A 16,987-nucleotide genomic window follows, 5' to 3' on the forward strand; every position below is an offset into this window, starting at 1 on the left:
CTGGATGATGATCTTCCTTTATATCGCCTTTCCATTTCAGATATTTCTTGATTAAATTTTTCCCCTTGCTCGTCGTTTACCGCTCCAAATTTAGGAGGAAAGAAATTCAAATGAGAAAGTAAAAAGTGTATTTTGAGAGATATATTACACTTCATTTTGTCGTATGCTCTTAACATGATTTCCACAACACGTTTTATGTAGTTCTCTGCCCTAGAATTTCCAAGGAAATTTGAGCAAACGGCTTTGATAGAGCGCCATGCCATTCTTTATGTAACGGAAAGTTTTTCCTCAAACGAAGGGTCAGCCATAACTTTGTGAATTTATGGACCGATGAAAATGTTCTCTTTTAATTTTCCTTCACTCAAACTAGTAAACCTTTCCTTTAAATACTGAAAACCACACCCTTGTTTGTTCATTGCATAGACCTCACTTTGAACTCATGAAATTTTCTTAATAGAAGGGACCAATATCTGTTTATTTAATAGAAGTACAAAATAACATGCCAACAACCATAATAAACCGTAAATAAATTCATAAAATACATTAGCTTTTGTTTCGGTTTATACCTCATCCCCGCGCCAGATGTTTCCTGGGGGAGCGCTTATCGAAAAGTGAAATCATAGTATATCTTAACAACCTTACGTGATATGAAGAAATGAGATGCATTTTCGGATTCAGCGCACATCAAACCATAAGAGACACATTGTTTTAAGTCGGAGCAAAATTCTTGTTGTTCAGTGTAATCGACGATATACCTAATAACAAATGCACCAGCTACATCATTATAGGCTTAACAGAAAGAAGATCGTCCACTAAATCTTGGGTCACTATCCAAGGTAAAACCCAGTAAAGAGGAAGCTTAAGAAAGGTATTTCTCGCGCTTCGGACTCTAGCGTGGCTGGCTGGCAGGATCGCACAGTGACGCCATCTCCATAGGACTCCAAACCTTCAAAGGTACGTAACTCGAGAATTATTATTTTGTGTTATTGATATTGGATTTCACCATTGTATTTATAATTATTTAAAGAATTACTGAATTGCATTTTCCTACGACATGATTTTTGAGTTCAGTACACCTACGTAACAAAACTATACAAGATATTAGGAACGCTAAACTCAGACATTTCCTCAACACTTTACATCAGGGCGCTGACTCTTCCAAATTGTGGAGAGAATTACGCATGTTAGGACTAAGAAATTTAAAAACTCAAAGTGAAAATGTTACCATTCCGCTTGAAATTTAAATGATTACTCGATAATATTACAGTAGTTGATCCTGGACCAAACTAAAAAAACAGCAAATAATAGTTGACTTGCTAGGGATCTCACCTTCCACACATTACTTTTCTTACGTGGCAGAAAATGAAGTACGCATGAAACGCATAAAAGCTAAAGGTGAAGGAGTAGACTGTATAAGCTTTACCTTACTGATTGAAATACTGGACATAATTATGATGGCTAATATATTTAATACCTCCCTCATTTTTTCATACAATCAAATTTTCTGGTCAAAACCCCTATCAGTCCATTTTCCGAAATTAAAATCCCTCCATTGGTATTTTATCTCTTCCATCAAAAGTTCTACAATGTATGGCATACACAAACATCTGACGATTTACCTGATCGAACATTGCTTACTTAATAATTAATTATTTATCAGTAAGTATTCAGAACTGGACACAGTACGACTTCAGCATTTTTCAAGGTCAATGAGGATATTTGTCATGCCTCTCATGAACGAAAATTGGCATTATTGGTGCTACTTTACTTTAGTAACGCTTTTGACACAGCAGGCACAGAACTTCTCTCAATTAAACTCAGACAACTTAATCTTTCTGTCACTATTGTCATATGGTTTGACTCCTGTCTTCGGGACCGTTAAAATGTGTTACGACAGGTATTTTCTCCTCAAAATGGCACGTTTTGAAGTCCGGAGTACAACAAGGCTCAGTACTTGGGATTTTTTGTGTATGATATAATATATCAATGACTTAACTAAAATGATAAATAATGTAGACAATATAATGTAATAATATTGAAAACTAATTTATATGATAATATAATGTATGCCGACGATTTACAAATAAGGTAAATGCGCCAAATAAGGTCATGTAGACCAATAAGGCCAATTACTGTTTTACGAAGAACTGTCAAATATTGGTGATAAATAGGAGCATCTTCTTCGTCTGCATGCTCTGCTAAATGTTAAGGCATATAAACCACTCACTTGTGGTCAGTTGTAGTGGATACATAGAGGAAGAAAGCCGTGCGGCCGAACCTGATTGTGTTGATACTACCACGCGGTAAGAGCGTTTTTGTTTAAAACTCCTTTTATCTTTAATGAAAATTTAGTGTGTTATGTATATAATATAGTATATTTTATCTATTTCCAGGATCTCAAAATAATTTTATAACATAATTTAAATTAGGATGTAGCCCTTTAAGGCCAAGCGATGCCCTATTAGGACCATATGATTAATTTAATTCTTTGCATTAATTATTTGTATTTATTTGTGTTTGTTTATTTATTTATTATTTACTTAGTTATTAATTAATCAATTAATTCTTTTTATTTAAGCTGATAATGTTTCATTTGTAAGGAGGATGTTATCAGAGACATGATTTTGTATGAAACTTATCGCAGATATGTGCATGGACACTGTATTGGGATCACAAAACAACAGAAAATTGTACATTTTAAGTGCCCAGAATGTGAAAATAATTGAGTTCTAATGTAATTTTAAACGTGTTATGTTACTCATAGTGTAAAGACCATTTTCTCAATAACTTACAGTTTTCTTTATTATGGTAAATAAAATATATTTTTATTCAATCGTTTGTTCCATCAATTGAAAAATTTATCAACTTTGTTTATTTCTAAAATTTGGAAATTCTGAGCTGGCCTTATTTGAAACCCCTGTTCTAATAAGGCCAAATATCACTTTGTTGAATTATCGATCTTTTTTGTAACAAATAATACAATTTAACAATAAAGCTGAATGTTTTCCATTTCCTCATGAATAAATTTCAAATTTTGTTAAATTTGGAAAAGATTCATTGAGAAAGAATCAAATAGCAGCGAAGAAAACCCTAGCATGGCCTTATTTGGCGCACTGATCTTATACGACAATTTTCATCGTGACGACATTACTGATGCAATAAAAAGACTTTCGATGTAGGCTTTGCAAATTTGGAATGATGATAAACCCAGAAATCTCAGGCAATAGCAATGGGTCATTGTCGTTTTCTTAGCACTCTAGGCAGCAAGAATTTACCTAGCATATTTAAAGCTTAATTAGTGGTTTGTGCAGGAAATGCTGCAGACTAAGATCATTAGATTTTTAAGATTTATTTTACCAGCAGAATACCAGACATTTTGAAAGTTATTTGCTTCCATAAGAATGAAACATACTACATGGAAGATGTGACATTGAAAGCAACGTAAATAACTCAATAAAGTGTAACCTTGTCAAAAATTTCTTTTTCTAAAAAAAATCATCTGAATGAATTTTATGCCAAATGCTTTTTCTTGGACATATACATCTTCACTTATTCGAGTTTCAACGTGAAAACGCAAGTAACTATGCCAAGACGTTCAGCGTTTTTTTTTTTTTTCATGTTGGAGTAAAGTAGTAGCTATTTGAGGTCATTGCGGATTTTTGGCAAGAATATGACATTTTGGAGTGTATTAGGTCAAGTAAATGCTGGACATCATCTTGGCCACTTTTAAACATTAGCATAATATGTTCAATCAATGACGTACTTATTGGCCATAAGCTCGTAATGAGTTTTACTGTTACTCGTTGATGATCAGAGATGTAACCTATTTATGTATTATACCACGTATTTTCAAAAGTAGAGGCTGTTATGGGATTTCCATTGTTGAGATACTGAAAATGAGGCAAATGCTATAGCAGGGTTTTAGAATCGTACGTAATAAATACATCCTAAGTAAAATTATTTACCGAAAATCATTAAGAGTTTCAGCGTTTTATTCGTTGCTGGTTGTGCAAAATAAACTAATTCATCATGTCAGCAAGAAATGAAATAGCCTGCTATTCTTCCTACAGTGGTTAGGTTGATGGCAGCACTACGCACTGAGAGTTTCGACTGGACTCATGGTAACTTGTGGGACTGGGGTTGAGGGACCGCGGTGAGGCCTACGTGGAAAAATAAAAGGAATATGTAGGCCTGTAAGGGAGTTCGGAGGCGGCGCGTAGGACCTGTAGCGCGGGGGTACTTAGAAGATGCGAACCATTCCATCCCGGGTAGTACAATGGGTCCACCCGAGCGACTTGCGTGCGAGGACATTCTCAGTCTGTGTCCTCCCCTCTTCCCTAAAGAAGGAATATTAGGCAGACAGGCAGGCAGGCAGGCAAATGGATGGATGGATTGATGGCTAGATGGGTGGTGGGTGGGTACGTAAGTAGGTAGATAGATAGATGGATGCATGGATGGATGGATGAATGGATGGATAGATAGACAGACAGACAGATAGATGGACGGGCGGACATGCCGATGGGCAGACGGACAGGCGGACGGGCGGGCGGACGGACGGACGGACGGATAGATAGATAGATAGATAGATAGATAGATAGATAGATAGATAGATAGATAGATAGATAGATAGATAGATAGATAGATAGATAGATAGATAGATAGATAGATAGATAGATAGATAGATAGATAGATAGATAGATAGATAGATAGATAGATAGATAGATAGATAGATAGATAGATAGATAGATAGATAGATAGATAGATAGATAGATAGATAGATAGATAGATAGATAGATAGATAGATAGATAGATAGATAGATAGATAGATAGATAGATAGATAGATAGATAGATAGATAGATAGATAGATAGATAGATAGATAGATAGATAGATAGATAGATAGATAGATAGATAGATAGATAGATAGATAGATAGATAGATAGATAGATAGATAGATAGATAGATAGATAGATAGATAGATAGATAGATAGATAGATAGATAGATAGATAGATAGATAGATAGATAGATAGATAGATAGATAGATAGATAGATAGATAGATAGATAGATAGATAGATAGATAGATAGATAGATAGATAGATAGATAGATAGATAGATAGATAGATAGATAGATAGATAGATAGATAGATAGATAGATAGATAGATAGATAGATAGATAGATAGATAGATAGATAGATAGATAGATAGATAGATAGATAGATAGATAGATAGATAGATAGATAGATAGATAGATAGATAGATAGATAGATAGATAGATAGATAGATAGATAGATAGATAGATAGATAGATAGATAGATAGATAGATAGATAGATAGATAGATAGATAGATAGATAGATAGATAGATAGATAGATAGATAGATAGATAGATAGATAGATAGATAGATAGATAGATAGATGACCATCTAATTTTGACGACCATTTTTAATTAGCAATAAGTTCTACTTTACCATAATTTTGTAACGTGTTACGTATTCCATCATTGAACATTTTCGGTGGTAAATTTAGCACACACACTAAAACAACTTCTTTGTCTGCAAGAGGTTATGTTAAGTGTTACACTATTTCCATTCATGATGGCGTTCCAGTATGTTGATCCAAGTATTGTACAGAAATAATTTTGCTTCTAAGTGTAATATAAACTGTATTCTGTTTCCCTATTAGTTGAAACGTTTGTATTTCTGTGTATGTGATTCGTAACACATAGTTCCGTCTGTGAATGGCAATTGCTGCTGGACCAGTTGCATCTTTGTTAAATGTTGTTTTTAAAGCCTCGTATTTTCTCATTTTACTGCGGTTTTCATCTTTAACTATAACGATTACGTAAACAAACTCAGAATGTAGCTAACACTCACGCAGTGTCTAAGTACGACACACGATGTTATCTGCTCTGTTGTCGCCGGGAAACTTGAGTTAAGGCCATCAGGTCTTCTCTTCCACACAACCAGAAATGTAATATAACTACAAGATAAAGTGTACACCATCATCATCATCATCATTATCATCATCATCATCATCATCAACACCAGCATGCATATAAATCTACTGTAATGCGTGGCAAAATAAAAATTGTGGCACCCGCTTCAGTATAATTAATCAAAGGAAGATAGACTGTTCTACACTCGCACAAAAACAAGAGGAAGGATTACTCTAACACAAGGAAATTATTATTAAAATATTAAAGCATAAATCTAGCAACTTCTCAATAATGGATTTCGTACGATGAAACATATCTTTCTAGTTTAATTTTAAACTGCGACAGCGTCGGGAATCTCCAAAGGCGATGCAATGCTACAGTTAGGACCGTCTGACAGGACCGTCCTTTCCAAGTTGTCAAGCTTTCCATGATCCACGGCCCTTACGGAGCGGTAAATCCAATGTCACCTTGTATGAAGAATGGCAAATGTACGGAGAATTTCCTGAATCCTTACGAAACTATTACAAAGGAAAACTGCAACGGTTATCCTATCTATAAGCGAAGAAACGATGGTAGAACTATTTAAACCAAAGTTAATGGCCAGTTTCTCAAAATCACAAATGAATGGGTGGTGCCGCATAGCTCGTATTTGAGTAAGAAATTCCAGGCTCATATTAACTTTAACGTATGCTCTACAATTAAACAGCAAAATACCGATACCTACAGAGATACATCACGGTAGTACGAATGTAAAGACGGAGAACGTTAGGACACATGGATGAACTTATTATATAAGTTTACCACGATCTGTCAACATGCACATACTGTGTACCTGAGGCATTTTAGATGGTTACTTGAGTTCCCAAAACAAACAAAGTTGCATACTATCCACAAGTTAGCTATTCATCTGCCAGAAGTCATAGTGCTACATCCGAGAGGGCACATACATCGCTGGCTTTGTACGACTTTGACTGTATTTTTCGAACTCAATCACAATGATCTCGAAGCCAGATCGATTTGTACCAGGATATCACAAAAACCTTTTTGACAACAAACGTTGAGCAGACCTTCGCAATTCGTCTTCTATTGGTCGGTATCCGACTTCTTTTGATAACCTGGAGACATTTAATGGTACAGTCCACAAAACTTCCAAGTAAGCTCATATCGCTCGGAATATTTTCGACTCCAACACACAATATGAAATTGTACTAGTACAACCAGATGCCAAACAATTCAAGACATTGTACGCTTTGTGGCCCAAAAAACGTTAGGGCAATTTTCTTGAATTCCGAGGTAATTATAACTGAAGATTTCTTTAGAACTCTCACTAGAAATTAGCTGCAACAGGGCGCTTGTGAAAGTGGTACACTATTTTTGTCAGATCTGTTGAGTCTCGATATTTTAAGTCTGCTACAAATCTCACTAGAAGCTATGCCTGGAACCCAGAAAAATTTACAAATTGTATTGTTTTAAAGAACATTTTTTAAAAATTCAATTTTAACTTATGAAGGTTACATACGGTTCTTTGGCTAAGCAAAATAGGTTATATCCTACAAGGTTATCAATTTATTGGCTTATCTTGTAAGTTCATAACAATTGCTGGAACTATCGACTGCTGGAAGTGTAATTAACACTATACCTTTTTACGATTTCTTCATAATATAGGCCTACGTATTATAAATGAAGAATCGCTGTTTCAATGTGTAGGCTTACAGCACGAGCAAAATTGAATTGCACTGAATGGATGACAGCTGTATACTAAAGACCTAATCTTGACGTCCTTTCAGCCTTGTTATCTATCCGTATAAGCAGTCACAAGTGCTGCTGCCAGGAAGTCAAAAGGAGGATAGCAATGGCTAAGGAAGCTTTTAATAGAAAATGGAGCATCTTTTGCGGATCTCTGGAAAAGGAACTAAGAAAGAAACTAGTGAGATACTCTGTGTGGACTGTGGCATTTCACGGGGCAGAAACATGGACATTACGACTAAGTGAAGAGAAACCACTAGAAGCATTTGAAATGTGTATATAGAGAAGAATAGACCGTGTGAAATAAACAGACAAAATAAGAAATGAAGCTGTTTTGGAAAGAGTAGGTGAAGAAAGATTGATGCTGAAACTGATCAGGGAGAGAAAAAGGAATTTGTTGGGTCACTGGCTGAGAATAAACTGCCTACTGAAGGATGCACTGGAAGGAATGATGAACGTCAGATGATAGACTACATTAAGATACATGGATCATATGTGGAGACAAAGAGGAAGGCAGAAAATAGGAAAGATTGGAGAAAGCTTGGTTTACAGTGAAAGACCTGCCCTTAGAGAGAACACTATGAATGAATGAATGAATATCGGATTACCACCTAAGTCCCTTCTCTGTTATGTAATTCGAGTATAAAACAAGAATACGTGATATAAGTGTATTATGGATGGAATTACTACCCTTGAAGAAGTTTTGATGTCACACTACAGTGAAATATATAATCAGAGTAGTATACGAACCATTACAATGGGTAAAATTATATAATCTACATTATGCAGCTTGCATAGTTCTTTCCTGGAAAGTTTACTTGAAGAATTTTCGAAAGGATTTATCTCTTATTTGAACTAAAAGAAAAATATATTCAATAGACACACAAAGTAAACAATAATTTCTTACTTATGTTTGCATGTAATATACATAAAAACATAATTTCTTAGCTAAAATACATTAATATTGGACGTTGGAAGGTAAAAGTTTTTCTAATTTTGACGTTACTTCAGGAAAACTCACATGGAGTAACGTCGTTAAACGGATAGGCCTATTTGGGCTTCGGCCATAATTTTCCTTATAGTGTCAAGTTACCATTCAATGATTTCGGATTTCCAGAATTATGGAAATTGTATTCAACTTGTCTACATGAGCATTGTTATTCAGTTGGATAGAGTGATGAATTTGGAAATATATTCCCATCTAATGAAATGGATTTGAAGATATTATGGTAATTATTATGAGTCCACATTGAACAATAATTATAACAAAGTACATTAATTTGATGAGAAATCAATACATGGAAACACTTATTTGTGGTTAATTCGAAAAGCCTTTTTTCTATGAATTCATTCGACAAAATGAAATATTGTTCTTAGGTAAATGCATGATTTTCTTCGCAAAATTCTCAGTTGTTGTTCAAGGTGGCATCATTCACACAATTTCCTTATGCATGTAGTCTACTGAAAATTTTAAAGCGAAATAATTGTAGGGCTATGTGATTTTTGGCGTTTTGAAATAAAATATTTAAGTTACTAAATCTGGGTCACCAGCTTTGAACTAAAATTATTCTTCCTTTCATAAGATAGAAAATACTGTGAAATTCATAGATAGAAGATATTAAATTTATAATTTTCAAAATGATGAATTCATAATTTAGAATTGCTTTATACTATTTACATAAAATAATTTATAACATATAACAAGAGGAAGAAGGGAATGAACTGGTCACCCTACCCCATTACCTCCTGGCTTCGTTGCCTCATGATTGACGCCTTATTGGCATCACTTATGAGGTTCCACCTTGCCTTCGGACAGTTGACTAAACAACAACTAGAGAAGACGGAAGAAACAATAAAAATTAAAACAAACAAAAAAAAAAAAAATCATGAGGCATTTCATTAGCGGTTATGTTCATTTTATGCTCGTGAAATGGAAAGCGCTTTTGTGTCGGATAAACACAGCAATAAATAATAAATGTAATTTAATATATTATATTATAATGAGTGGCTATATTGATAATATACTTTCTTATTGTCCATGCATTAATGCCATCTATGCAACAAACCGAGCACCATAATTTGGCACACTCGCCGCTAGGCGGTAAAAGAAAACGGGCGAGGCGGATGGGGATGAACTGACGCCGTCAGGGGTTCGGCCGGGAGAGGGGCGACGTAGCGTCGCGCGACGTCGGTGGCGGGAATTCTGGTAGACGTCGAGCAAATCAATAAACAAGGGAGAGAGTCGGCGCACACTGGAAGCAGGCAAGTTTTGCCCGGGCTTGGCGAGGAGTCGTCGGCCTTCCAACCCCCTCACAACGCACCAGACAAGCTTTTTAATACACACAGTTTTATTGCCATTATCTTCACCTCCGTCAGAGAGGGATCGGAAATTTTCTTTACGTCACATAAGCTACACTGGAATCCTCTATTCGGCTATGTGCTTGCGACCACGACAACGCAGCCATTTTCTGTTTTGACCGTACGTGTATTCGGATTTCTAAAATACGCACGCCACATTGCCACCCTCCCCTCTATCTCATGCAACCCCCCCTCTCTGGAACAGGAGTATCGTAGACAGAAAATCGCCACCCAACATGCGATGCCGGACAAATAATTCAGTTGTTCGTGTGTCAATTTGCGAGTTGTGAATCCACGCAGTCGAACGCTGAGTGAACTGTGTGTGGAGGCATGTGAGTAGACCGGCGCTTGCTAATTACTGCGTGATAGTACATGTGCTTCTCAAGTGACTGCTCCGCACTGGAACTTTCTTCAACGCCTAGACAATAATGTGTCATGTAAAGATTTTGTGATCTTAATTTGTTATCTGTTATCGTATTGTTAAGTGTTTATGAGTGCGTGGCGAATATGAGAGATTCTAGTCGCAGGCGAAAGCGACGGACCATGTTCTCGAGAAGTGCCCAGTATTATTCCTGTTTGTTGTTCTCTCTAGTGGTGCTCATGGCCTTTCTACCCACCTCGTTGGAGCAAGATGAGGACATTCCGCACAACGAGTAAGATATATTACATTACTATAATTACTTTCTTCTAGAGAACTAACATATGCCGGACCCGAGAACAAGAACCTAACCAGATGACATTCTTTTCTTCCCGATTACTTTTAATCCCGTGAATAATTAGTCCCAATCCTGGTTGTGATTCATTAAACTAGAACTGTATTGTTTAATATTTTTGATCAACATTTAATATTTTACTCTAAAAAAAGATTCATTGTAGGCGACGACTGGTATAATTTAACTGTATTCTAAGTTAGAGATGTGGAAATCAAGTTTTAATGGTGGAGTTCCCTTCAATACATTCACCTCTTAATTTTTTTATTTATATGATTACGCGATGCACTTGAAACTTCCACTGCAATTACTTTGCTATTTTAAATGTCTTCCAATTTAACTTTTATGCGTATATATAATTTTACTCACAATTATCAGAACGAGTTGTCAAGTGTTATCTAAACAATAACGCAAGATTAAGATAGATTTGTACGCATGACGTTGATAATCAATAATACATTTCGTTTTGATTGTTTAACACAGATATAAATTACTATTGTTGTGATACGTCGTATATAATTCGTGATTTTGGAGATATCTCTGTAGTATGTATATGCTTTGACATAATGCATAAATCAAGCTTCCTTTATATTTTAAATTCCACCATTTCAGTTGCTTCATCAGGCTTAGTAATACAGTGATATTAATCTCATATTTGTATCTAATATAAAGTTGCTTAACGACTGTTCCCTTTGGAACCTTGGTAGCATTTTCACCCTTTAATATGTCATATCATGTAAATTAAACCTGCAATAATTTCGGAATTTTATATTTAATCACCGATGTCAGGAGATGACACACTTTGTTGGGTTTATAGATTGTGTAACAGATGTTACAAATTTTAAAAATGTAATTGACTGATAATTAGTAGTACATAAACTCTTAACTACCTATACAGACTTTTGTTTTATGCATGTAGGCGCCTCGCTCTATATAAATCCATTGTTGGGTGTGTATTTACGCATTATACCGGGAAATTCTCCTTACTTCAAGCCATTTTCCAACATGGCGTCAATCCGCAGCGCTAACGTGTAGTACGTTGCATCATGCAAATTGATTTATTGTAAGGGTTAATTCTAGTAATTTGATTCGTAATTTTATTATTTACCTGATTCTGCTGTTAGTGATCAGAATTTCATGGCTTCTTTCATGTCACATAAGGAAAACATACTAAATCAAATGATAATACAGTATATTGACTTTCATAAACTGTGAAAGAAATCACTTTGGATGCCAGTTGTCCGTTTCATGACTTTATATCTGTGAACGTAATGTCCATCACATCTCGTAGTCTTTTCTGATGTCTCGCGAAGCATTTTTTTCGATAAAGTATACAAACTGGTAGGTCTTATAAAAATATTTTTTCAACTTCAAGGTCATAATTAAAATATTTAATAATTAGTTACATTTAATTCTTCGAATGAGCTAAAAAACTTAACATATATTAATTTTAATATTATTGTCAAGGTACAGCGATAATTGAGAAATTAATTTTAAAGAAGGTTCACAGTACTAATTAGAAAACAGACGTGGCAAGATTGGCTTTTGATTGCATTATGAACACTGGAGCCAAGAGAACTTACAATGATACCTATGTAATAGAAAGACTCCCTGCGGACGTGTTCATCCTTATCTGTCATTCACAATGGCAGTTGCCTGGGCATGGAATAAACTGTAATTGAAATGCCAATATTACTTAATTGCATATTTCACTCTTTGTCTATAGGAAAGGAAAATAAATTAGTACAAAAAGTTGCAATTTCTTACCGCCTCTTTAGATATAGCACACATTGTCTTTACTTTTAATAAAGTAACAAACTTTAACGGAAAATATATATTAAAAATTAAACTTAAACATTTTTTATTACTATCATAACGTCTTATTATAAATGTTATCCACCACTAAAAAAATCAGAATTAAAGAAACCACGCGAGCTTAAAGTAATCTGCTCATACATACAATTTTATATAATGCTAAACATGAGCAAAGAGCTGCTACGTGCTTGCTACGGACTCTCTGAATACTGAACATCAAATAAAGCATTATTTTATAAGTTATTACCAGGGAAAGGATTTATATGTAAATACATATTTACTTATAAAGCTAATATAATTTATATTTTGCATTATCTTTATGTTTCACAATGTGTAGGGTTGAAAAATCCTACTTTTATTTTCCATATTTTTCCATATTTTAGAGTTTAGTACATATTTTCGTTAATTTCCATATATTTTCCATATTTCATATAAAACAGTCCATATTATATTAGGTTTAACAATAAAACAAAACAAAATTCCATTAACTTTTAAAAATACATTTCAACAATAGAGATTTAAACACATGTTCAGTAATCCCTTTAACATCAGAGTTATTTGAAAATTAGCAGTCCTATCAACAATGGGAAAGTAAGTTACAAAACTGTATTAATTTAATTTAAAATTTTTAACAGACTTCAGTTGTGCAGCTCAACAGTTAAATGCCAGTCAGAGTACACATAGGTTCAGTTTTGTAAATCATACTATAAAGACGGTAAATATGCCAAAAGTACGTCATTCAGTCAATTTAAAATCAAAACTAACAAGTTACATTTCAGAATTTAAAGAAGATGGTTTATCAACTGACAATAAAATATTATTTTGTAATTTGTGTCAGTGTGCAGTATCACCTACACAAAAGTTCCTGGTGCAACAACACATTACAACTAGTAAACATCAGGCCAACAAACAACTAAATTCCAAGCAGAGACAATTGTTTTTAACACAACCAACAACATCGAATGTAAGATCTGAGTTTAACATCGACCTGTGCCGTTCTCTCATCTCTGCTGATATTCCTCTCTACAAACTAAAGAATAAGGTCTTCAGGGAATTCCTTGAAAAATATACTCAACATACAATCCCGGATGAGTCAACACTTAGGAAGACGTATGCTCCATCCATCTACGATGAGACAATACAGAAGATAAGAGATGAAATTAAAGATAGTTCAATTTGGGTTTCCATTGATGAGACTCCCGACAAAGAAGGTAGACTTGTTGGTAATGTAGTTATCGGTTTGTTAAGTGAACAATATTCTGAACGAATTCTTTTACATTGTGATGTTCTAGAAAAGTGCAATAACAAAACTATAGTTAAACTGTTCAACGAAGCTATGGGTATCCTGTGGCCAAAGGGTATTATGTACGATAATGTGTTATTCTTTATTAGCGATGCTGCCCCTTATATGGTCAAAGCTGGACAAGCATTATCTGTTGTATATCCTAAATTGACTCATTTTACTTGTGTGGCGCATGCATTTCATCGTGTGGCAGAAGTGGTCAGAGACAATTTCCCTAAAGTAGATTTGTTGATTTCATCAGTGAAAAAAGTATTTCTCAAAGCTCCCAGTAGAGTTAACGTGTTGAAAGAAATGTACCCTGAAATTCCATTGCCACCAAAGCCAATTTTAACTAGATGGGGTACATGGCTAGAAGCAGTTGAATATTATGCCGAACATATAGACTCTATTAACAATGTTCTCCTTGCATTGGACTCTGAAGATGCAGTCTCAATTGATACTGCGAAAACAGTTACCTGTGACATAAGTGTGAAGAATGACTTAGCTCACATTCAGCATACATTTTCATGCATCATAAAAACGCTCAAAAGTCTCCAAAATAGGCACCTTTCACTATCTGAAAGTTTTGAAATTATAAATAGTACTGTGGAACAACTGAATCGTGGTAGAGGTAAAGTTGCAGATGCAGTAAGAGCTAAGGTGGACACTGTACTTTCAAAAAACCCTGGATATGAAGAACTACAAAAGGTTGTTGCTGTGATGAGTGGTGAATCAACAGTGAAGATTAACTTGGACTTATCCCCAGCAGACATTGTGAAATTGAATTATGTACCAGTTACTTCTTGTGACGTCGAACGCTCTTTTAGTCAGTATAAATCTATCCTCAGAGACAATAGAAGAAGATTCACTTTTCAGCACTTGAAAGAAATGTTTGTAACCTATTGTTATGGTAACAGACAATAAAAATTGTGTTTTGTTGAAACTACATTGGAAGATAAGGTACGTCCATTATATTTTTTGTTTAGTTTGATTAAAATGTACCAATATTTAACGTACATAGTCATTTTTTTATAATTTTAAGTCCATATTTAATTCCATATTTTGGTAAAAATCCATATTTAATTCCATATTTTGGTAAAAATAACTACATATATATTTACATATTTCATATATTTTTAGTCCATATAAATCCGTTCCCTGGTTATTACATTCTTTTAAAGGTTAATTAAGTACACGACCTTTCAAAATTGGTTGCATTTGTGTTCAAACTGACTAAATATTTCTTGAAATTTAACTCATATTCAAACAAAATAAAACTTCTTTCTCAGTTATTATAATTTTAATTGCTGATTGACAGTAAATTATATTTCACTATTTTGCCAATAAGCATGGTGGCATTCAATAAGCAATGGCAACAATACTGTCAATCGGCGCTTCTAGTGGAGAGCATTCCTATATCTTTTAGCACCAAAAAAATTTCGGGGTTTAGGAGTCTTTAAAATCCAGTGGGAAGCATTTAAATATTAATATTGTCAAAGACTTTTACACGTTGACCACCCTCATGTAGCAGCCATTCGGAATCTTCCAAACGAAATTGAACATTGCATAAAACAATTATCAATTACCTTCGATTGCTCTGAACGTATTTCTTTTAAAAAACTAAGAAAAGCATTGCGTGAAGATTCTTTTCGTCAATGGAGCAAACTGAAAAGTAAAAGTTTGGGAGTTGTTTTTTATTCTCACTTGAGGAAAGGTAATTCGTCGATCTCAACTAAGAATGGACTTTCGAGCAATCAGTGGACGCAAGCCATTAAGATGAACTGTAATACAATACCTGTACGTACTCTCCCCCGTAGAACTTTCGACCCAACCCGTTGCAGAAGATGCAACGAGCAAGAAACGCTTTCTCGCGTCTTGGGCTTCTGCCATCATGGGGAATTGCTGCGAATCAACAGATATAATACGGTTCGTTCTCTCATCTCAGCTTCAATCCGTCAGATTGCTTCCTGTGAGGTTTACGAGGAGTTTGGTTGCGTCTCTTCTGATGGCTCTACTAGACATGCTGATATCATCATAATTGATCGGCAGAAGGATAAGGGTGTTATTCTTGATCCCACAGTCCGTTTCGAGGTGTGTTGTGAAAAAAAAGTCATGTATGAGCCTTGTTGTCAGCATCTCGGAGCACAATACCACATCATACATTGGACAGTTTTTGGGCTCATGTTCGGTGCCCGTGGCACGATCCGTCTAGAAACTATCAATCAACTGAGACAATTAAAATTTCTGATGGAACGATTGTTGCCATAGGATCTCATGTGTTAAAATCATCCTTAGCTATAATTAGGAATCATTTATATTCAAGAAACTTTTATTGTAAATGATTTCCTATGTTTTCTCATTATTTATCTGATAACTTTTTTTCAAATTATTGTTCTCTTTTTATTTTTGTCACATACATAATTGTTTTTAATCATTGTTCATTGTGAATGGATTAGTATGCCGATCTATGAACCCTTATTTAGGGCGGCTTTTTTCATTTGAAAAATATGCATCTAGAAGTCATTATTTTTAACAGCATAACATTTATTTTCAGTTTCAGGTCACAAGGTGCCTTGGCTTTTTACAATGAGAATAACAGAAAAAATGGTACAAATTCATAACGAAAGTGAACAATTAAGACAAGAACTCCATCACAAACGGAGACTAGCAACTTGAAAAAAATAAAATATGAGCATTAGACAAAGTAAATAAAATCAAGTGTCACGGAAGAGTTCTCTTATCAGTGGATTGATGTGAGATCTGGAGGAATGGAGAAAGGTTGATCTCTTAACTTTATAATGTCACTAAATAAGCTGACGTTAAAACCTTCATAAAGTTGTGTGTTTCTAATAAGGTAGTCAGCTCCTGAATATTTCGTCAACTGATCGTTGAATGGCATCTAGTTTCTTCAGATAACGTATGTGATTTTGTGCCCAAATTTCACAGGTGTAAAGCATATAGGAAGGAACGAACCAGAGGCGTGTATAACAGTATGTTCATTGGCAAACTGCTTTTGAATAATGGCTATAGTGCCATAAACCGTTGAAAAGATATCCCTCACAGCTTAAATGTGATGTTTGAAGGTGCGACGATAGTCCAATGTGATTCCAAGATATTTAGTTGTTGTATTGAATGGAATAGT

The 16,987-nt window shown here is 34.7% G+C and overlaps 1 protein-coding gene across 3 annotated transcripts in view; it reads left to right on the top strand.

The window, feature by feature from the left end:
* The first annotated feature begins 9,972 nt into the window (after window positions 1-9,972).
* stol (voltage-dependent calcium channel subunit stolid) overlaps window positions 9,973-16,987 on the top strand; it is a 1,833,618-nt gene continuing 1,826,603 nt past the window's right edge. For all 3 annotated transcript variants that reach the window (XM_069828334.1, XM_069828336.1, XM_069828335.1), the window contains exon 1: window positions 9,973-10,691. In XM_069828334.1, the coding sequence (XP_069684435.1) occupies window positions 10,546-10,691 (146 nt within the window). In that variant the 5' untranslated portion in view covers window positions 9,973-10,545. The remainder of the gene's footprint in view (window positions 10,692-16,987) is intronic.

The sequence above is a fragment of the Periplaneta americana genome, chromosome 6 (genome assembly GCF_040183065.1).
Source record: "Periplaneta americana isolate PAMFEO1 chromosome 6, P.americana_PAMFEO1_priV1, whole genome shotgun sequence".
NCBI classification, from domain to species: domain Eukaryota; kingdom Metazoa; phylum Arthropoda; class Insecta; order Blattodea; family Blattidae; genus Periplaneta; species Periplaneta americana.